General features: G+C 50.3%; 1 protein-coding gene across 1 annotated transcript in view; it reads left to right on the top strand.

The window, feature by feature from the left end:
- The window catches only part of PTGS1 (prostaglandin-endoperoxide synthase 1), a 25,361-nt gene that overhangs the window by 8,545 nt on the left and 9,316 nt on the right, over positions 1-7,500 (top strand). Inside the window, exons 3-7 of the mRNA XM_087704586.1 lie at positions 2,075-2,191; positions 3,414-3,554; positions 3,739-3,882; positions 4,747-4,928; positions 7,197-7,280. Of these exons, the coding sequence (XP_087560712.1) occupies positions 2,075-2,191; positions 3,414-3,554; positions 3,739-3,882; positions 4,747-4,928; positions 7,197-7,280 (668 nt within the window). The remainder of the gene's footprint in view (positions 1-2,074; positions 2,192-3,413; positions 3,555-3,738; positions 3,883-4,746; positions 4,929-7,196; positions 7,281-7,500) is intronic.

Below are 7,500 nucleotides of genomic sequence, written 5' to 3'. Positions count from 1 at the left end.
ATCAATCAATCATCTATCTATCGCAGTGTTTCTCAAACTTGGCAACTTGAAGATGTCTGGACTTCAACTCCCAGAATTCCCCAACCAACGAATGCTGGCTGGGGAATTCTGGGAGTTGAAGTCCAGACATCTTCAAGTTGCCAAGGTTGAGAAACACTGATCTATCGCTTAGAGAGAGCTGTGAAGCTCTGTGAAGCGGTATATGTCTAAGTGCTATTTCTTTATTTCTTTATTTCTTTATTTCTTTATTTCTTTATTTCTTTATTTCTTTATTTCTTTATTTCTTTATTTCTTTATTTCTTTATTTCTTTATTTCTTTATTTCTTTATTTCTTTATTTCTTTATTTCTTTATTTCTTTATTTCTTTATTTCTTTATTTCTTTATTTCTTTATTTCTTTATTTCTTTATTTCTTTAATTTCTTTATTTCTTTACTATTTCTTTATTTCTTTATTTCTTTAATCTATCTATCTATCTATCTATCTATCTATCTATCTATCTATCTATCTATCTATCTATTTATCATCTATCTATCTGCCGTAATGACACAGTGGTTAAATTGCAGTATGGCAGGCTAATTCTACCCACTGCCAGCAGTTCGATCCTGACTGGCTTTTAGGTTGACTCAGCCTTCCATTCTTCCAAGGTCGGTAAAATGAGGACTCAGATTATTGGGGGCAAGAGGCTGATGCTATAAACCGCTTAGCAGGAGCAATAGCACTTAGACTTATATACTGCTTTGCAGTGCTTTACAGTGCCTCTCTAAGCAGTTTTACAGAGTCAGTCTCTTGCCCCCAACAATCTGGGTCCTCATTTTAACCACCTCGGAAGGACGGAAGGCTGAGTCAACTTTGAGCCTGGTGAAATTCGAACTGCCAGATTGCAGGCAGCCGGCAGGCAGCAGAAGGAGCCTGCAGTACTACACTCTAACCACTGCGCCACCGAAGCTTCGAGGACTGTAAAGCACTATGAAGCGATATATGTCTGCTATGCTACCTATCTCTAAGTCTGTCTATCTTCCATCCATCCATCATCTATCTATCTATCTATCTATCTATCTATCTATCTATCTATCTATCTATCTATCTATCTATCTATCTATCCTATCCTATCCTATCTATCTATCTATCTATCTATCTATCTATCTATCTATCTATCTATCTATCTATCTATCTATCTATCTATCTACCTACCTACCTACCTACCTACCTACCTACCTACCTACCTACCTACCTACCTACCTACCTATCTATCTATCATCTATCTATCTGCCATGATGACACAGTGGTTAAATTGCAGTATGGCAGGCTAATTCTGCCCACTGCCAGCAGTTCGATCCTGACTGGCTTTAAGGTTGACTCAGCCTGTCCGTTTGAGGACAACATTTAACGAGGGCCGGTGGCTAATAAACTACATTTGCTGCCATGAAAACAGGCAGGGGTTAGTCTATCGAGAGAGTGAATTTATTATGTTGCAGCCTCCAAATGGGACGCGGTGGCTCAGTGGCTAAGATGCTGAGCTTGTCGATCAGAAAGGTCAGCAATTCAGCAGTTCGAATCCCTAGCGCTGCATAACGGAGAGAGCTCCCGTGACTTGTCCCAGCTTCTGCTCACCTAGCAGTTCGAAAGCAGGTAAAAAATGCAAGTAGAAAAATAGGGAACCACCTTTGGTGGGAAGGGAACAGCTTTCCGTGCGCCTTTGGCATTGAGTCACGCCAGCCACATGACCAGGGAGGCGTCTTCGGACAGCGCTGGGTCTTCGGTTTGGAAATGGAGATGAGCAGCGCCCCCTAGAGTCGGGAACGACTAGCACAGATGTGCGAGGGGAATCTTTACCTTTAGCTTCCATCAACCGACCACAACTTTCCCATATCCTCAGGGATAGTTATTTGAGCTTTTATTTACACAGAAATGTTGACTGAACGGTAGTTATATCAAGTTATCACTTGAGCCGCTTGTCTTGATCTGTCCATTGTCAAGTTTCATGCCCTACCCTTTTTTTAAATTTTATTTTGGCAGCAAACAAATCCTGGCATCTTGCTTCTTAACCTACCTTGCCTTCTCTTCTCCTTGCAGTGGACCCATGCTGCTATTTCCCATGCCAGCACGGTGGTTTGTGCGTCCGAGTTGGCACAGAAGGGTACGAATGTGACTGTACCCGGACGGGATACTACGACGCCAACTGCACCTCGCGTGAGTTTTCGCTTCCGACTCCTCCGTGCAGGCAGGGGGTGGGTGGGCTGTGCACACAGAGAGAGGCACCGAACCTCCATGTTCAGAGGCAGTCTACCTGTTTTGACCCCAGGCTTCCTTAAAAAAAGAAGAAACAGAGTCTTGGTCCCGGCAAAACCCCCTTTTATTTTTAATTCCTTTCATTCACAGTCCGCAAGGCTGAACAAACAGTCTTTCAAAGGAGTGTTTATCCACACGAACCTTATCTTGTTTGGAGCACTGCCAGATAACTCATTTCCAAACGCGGGCAAGGCAAAACTTGGCACAGAGTCTCTTATAGTCCTAAACAGAACTTTCCACCCTTGAAACGACCGAAGGAACAAATTGTTTCCTGCAAAAGCCCCCACCCCATTCTTCGCTCCTCTTTTGTTTCCCATGGGAGGGGCCAATCACCCCCAAGGTATGGCTTTACTCCCAATCCCTTTTATTAAACGAATGTGAATTCCTCTCATTCACCTTCAGCAAAGGCGTGGCAAACAGTCTTCCAAAGGAGTATTTATGACCACAGACCTTATCTAGCTTGGAAAGCGCCCATGTAAATATTTTTCCAAATGAGGGGCTGTGCAAGGAAAGGCTGGGCACAAAGTCTCTGAAATTCACGGACAGATCTTCACACTCCTGAAACGAATCTAACAGCCAATCGAACAAATTGTTTCCTGCAAAAGCCCCCTCCCCTTTTGCTCCTCTTTTAATTCTTACCAGAGGAATTCCTGGTTTTCCCCACCCAGTTGAAAGTCCAAGATCTTGCGTCCACCTGTGATCTTACTCCCAAGTTGACCCCTGTTCTTTAGCTGTTCCCTTTGCCTGGCAGCTCTGCGCATGCGCACACTGGGAACAGGCTCCAGCTGTTCTTCTGTCTCACTGATGTCTGACTCCGAAGGCAGCTGATAACTGTCAGACAGCCCTGGCCCCCTCTCTGCCTCCGACACCGAGCCCTTCAACAGAGCCTTCCCCAGACTCCAGGACTGACCCAGGTTCCTCACCAACCTCCTCACTGTCCAACACTCTGCCAGCTCCACTGGCTGCTGGCGGGCCACAACACTACCTCAATGTACCTGCCCAGAACTGAGAAGTTAAGCTTCCTGTGGGTTCTTTTCCGTAAATCCTCCAAATGGGACACCTTGAGGAAAATATCTGTGGTTATTGTTTTTAAAACAACCTGTCTTTGCTCCCCACCCCCCAGCGGAGTTCTGGACGTGGGTATACAACACCCTGAAGCCGAGCCCGTCGTCCGTTCACTACCTGCTGACCCATTTCCAGTGGCTGTGGAGTGTCGTGAACCGAACTCCCCTCCGTAATCTTTTGATGCGAGTGGTGTTAACCGGTGAGTGGGCGAAGGGTCAGGAGATGGGCAGGTGTCTTCGGGAAGGCTCCCTGTCCAGTTGGGCTTGAGAGGCTCACCAGGTGACCCCACCCAGCTGCCAGTCCTGGGATGCCCCCCCACCCCTCCGCTGCAGCTCCTCCACGCCCCCCTCTCTCTCCCACCCCTTCTGCCTCTCACCCTGCAGCCCGCGCCAACCTGATCCCCAGCCCGCCCACCTTCAGCGGCAACTACGGATACCTGAACTGGGAATCCTACAGCAACCTCAGCTACTTCACCCGCATCCTCCCCCCGGTGCCCCCCAACTGCCCCACGCCGATGGGGGGGAAAGGTACTGCAGGGGGCAGAGTCCTTTCCCAGCAGCCTGGCTCTGCTTTCGTCGGGAGGAAGAAGTTGGGGAGGAGGGGAGGCAGGGGAAGGAGTGGGGGAAGGAGGTGGAGAAGAGAGGGAGGGGAAGGAGAAGGAGGAGGAGAGAGAGATAGAGGCAAAGGAAGAAGAAGATGGGGTACAGGAAGCAGAGAGGTAGGGGGAGAGGGGGAGGGGAGCGGGAGGGGGAGGGGAGGGAGAGGAGGGACAGAGAGAGAGGCAAAGGAAGGAGAAGGTGGGATACAGGAAACTGAGAGGGAGGGGAGAGGGAGAAGGGGGAGAGGGAGGAGGTGGGAGAAGGGGGAGGTGGGAAGAGATGGAGGTGAAGAAGAGGAGGAGGAGGAATACAGGAAGCAGTGAGGGAGAGGGAGGAGGGGGGAGGAGGAGAGAGGGAGGGGAGGGGGGAGGGGGAGGAGGGACAGAGAGAGGCAAAGGAAGAAGAAGATGGGGTACAGGAAGCAGGGAGGGAGGAGGGAGAGGGAGGAGGGGGAGGGGGAGAGGGAGAAAGTGGAGGTGGGCAGAGATGGAGGCGAAGGAAGAGGAGGAGGAGGAGGGATACAGGAAGTGGTGAGGGAATAGAGGAGGGGGAGGGGCGGGGGAGGAAGGGGAGAGGGAAGGGAGGAGGGGGATGTGGGCAGAGAGGGGGAGGGGAAGGAAGAAGAGGAGGGGGACAGGAAGAAGAGAGGGAGGGGGAGAGGGAGGAGGGGAGGAGGAGGGGGGAGAGTGAGGGGGAGAGGAGGAGGAGGAGATGGAAGAGGGAGGGGGAGGCCTCTGACTGGCACGTGCCAGGAGACCAGGTCCGGGCAGGCCTTTCCTCTCTGCCCCACAGGACCACTGGAGCTGCCAGCAGCCGAACTGGTGGCGGAAGAACTTCTGCTGCGCCAGACTTTCCACCCGGACCCCCAGAGGACCAACCTGATGTTCGCTTTCTTCGCCCAACACTTCACCCACCAGTTCTTCAAGACCTTTGGCAAGATGGGCCGCGGATTCACCCGGGCTCTGGGACACGGGGTGAGGAGAGAAGGGAGGGGCACCGGACCTTCATCTTCCCCGGCTGTGGTGGGGCAGATCTGGAGGTGGGGAAGGGGTGCGCTTAGCCCCAAGGGAGGAATTTGGAGGCTTCGGGTCTTTGGTCTGGTGGGGAGGGCATCTGTTCCGACCGAGGTTTCCCGAGAGCCTGAAGCAAACTCCTTGTCCTGACAAAAATCCCTTTTATTAATTGACTGCTAATTCTGCTCATTCCCATCCATCAAAGTCTTTCAAGGGAGGATTTATGGTCACAGACCTTATCTGGCTTGGAGAGCTGCCAGGTCGATCTCTGCAAAACTTGGCAAGGAGTTTCGGAGAGTCACAAACCAATGAAGCGAACAAATGGTCTCCTGCAAACTCCACTCCCCTTTCGCTCCTCTTTTAGTTCCTCTGGGAGGGGCCATTCACTGTCCACCTGTGGCCTTACTCCCAAGTCGACCCCTGTTCTTTAGCTGTTTCCTTCGTCTGGCAACTCTGCGCATGTGCACACTGGGAACAGGCTCCAGCTGTTCTTCTGCCTCACTGATGTCTGACTTCGAAGGCAGCTGATAACTGTCGGATGGCCCTGGCCCCCTCTCTGCCTCTGACACAGAGCCTTCCCCAGACTTCAGGACTGGCCCAGGTTCCTCCCCAACCTCCTCACTGTCCGAATCTGCTGACAGCTTCACTGTCTGGCCACAACAGTTTCTTGTGAAAGCTTTGTCACAAACTCACCTTCAGGGCATGATTATCAAAAGTCCAGAAATGCAGAAGGAGACCTGCCTCCTGGATAATAAACAATCAAAGGGCAGCTGGGGATAAGGGTTCATGGAGTTCTCTTCCGTCATTCCCCTGGGTTTGGTACTCTCTCGGCTTCCTCCAGTATCTTTTCAAACTTTTTAGACTACTGAATCATCCCTCTCTCTCTCTTTCTTTTTCTGTCTGTCTGTCTGTCTCTTTCTATCTCAGTTTCTCAGTCTCTCTCTGTTTCTCTCTGTTTCTCTCTTTCTCTCTCTCTCTCTCTCTCTCCCCCTTTCTGACTCTCTCTCTCTCTCTCTGTCTCTCTCTGTTTCTCTCTCTCGTTCTCTCTGTCTCTCTCTGTCTCTGTCTCTGTCTCTCTCTCTTTTTCTCTGTCTCTCTCTCTGACTGTCTCTCTCTGTTTCTCTCTGCCTCTCTCTCTGTCTCTCTCTCTCTCTGACTCTGTCTCTCTCTCTCTGTCTCTCTCTCTGACTCTGTCTCTCTCTCTGTCTCTCCCTCTGACTGTCTGTCTCTGTCTCTGTCTCTCTGACTCTCTCAGTCTCTCTCTCTGATTCTGTCTCTCTGTCTCTCTCTCTGACTGTCTCTGACTGTCTCTCTCTGTCTCTCTCTGTCTCTCTCTTTCTCTCTGCCTCTCTCTCTGTCTCTCCCTCTGACTGTCTGTCTCTGTCTCTCTCTCTCTCTCTCTGACTCTCTCTGTCTCTCTCTGTGACTCTGTCTCTCTCTCTGTGTGTCTCTCTCTCCCTCTCTCTGTCTGCCTCTCTCTCTGACTGTCTGTCTCTGTCTCTCTCTCTCTCTCTGACTGTCTCTCTCTCTCCCCCTTTCTGACTCTCTCTCTGTGTGTCTCTCTCTGTTTCTCTCTCTCTTTCTCTCTGTCTCTGTCTCTGTCTCTGTCTCTCTCTCTTTTTCTCTGTCTCTCTCTCTGACTGTCTCTCTCTGTTTCTCTCTGCCTCTCTCTCTGTCTCTCTCTCTCTCTGACTCTGTCTCTCTCTCTGACTCTGTCTCTCTCTCTGTCTCTCCCTCTGACTGTCTGTCTCTGTCTCTGTCTCTCTGACTCTCTCAGTCTCTCTCTCTGATTCTGTCTCTCTGTCTCTCTCTCTGACTGTCTCTGACTGTCTCTCTCTGTCTCTCTCTGTCTCTCTCTTTCTCTCTGCCTCTCTCTCTGTCTCTCCCTCTGACTGTCTGTCTCTCTCTCTCTCTCTCTCTCTCTCTGACTCTCTCTGTCTCTCTCTCTGACTCTGTCTCTCTCTCTGTGTGTCTCTCTCTCCCTCTCTCTGTCTGCCTCTCTCTCTGACTGTCTGTCTCTGTCTCTCTCTCTCTCTCTCTGACTGTCTCTCTCTGTCTCTCTCTCTGACTCTGTCTCTCTCTGTGTGTCTCTCTCTCCCTCTGTCTGTCTGTCTGTCTCTCTGTCTCTCCCTCTGACTGTCTCTGTCTCTCTCTCTCTCTCTGTCTCTCTCACACAGACACAGAAGCTCAAGGAATGAGTCACCTGTTATTTTTGGCTCTCTCCTGCAGGTGGATCTTGGCCACATCTACGGAGACAACCTGGAGCGCCAACACCACCTGCGCCTCTTCAAGGATGGGAAGCTGAAATACCAGGTAAGAAAGTTGATCAAAACTCTCTTGCAGGCTGTGAAAACTCTTTAACTTGGAGGAAAAGTTTGTGCCATGCATTTCATTCCGCACACATTCCCCCCTCCTCTAAAAGAATCTCCTCTATGGGTAAAAGTAAAGGTTGCCATCACACATAATTGCTAGTTGTTCCTGACTCCAGGGGGCAGTGCTCATCTCCGTTTCAAAGCCGAAGAGCCAGCGCTGT

This window comes from Thamnophis sirtalis, unplaced genomic scaffold, assembly GCF_051295495.1.
Source record: "Thamnophis sirtalis isolate CommonGarterSnake01/CBP01778 unplaced genomic scaffold, rThaSir2_p1.2 scaffold_2, whole genome shotgun sequence".
NCBI classification, from domain to species: domain Eukaryota; kingdom Metazoa; phylum Chordata; class Lepidosauria; order Squamata; family Natricidae; genus Thamnophis; species Thamnophis sirtalis.
This window is presented reverse-complemented; position numbering and strand designations above follow the sequence as displayed.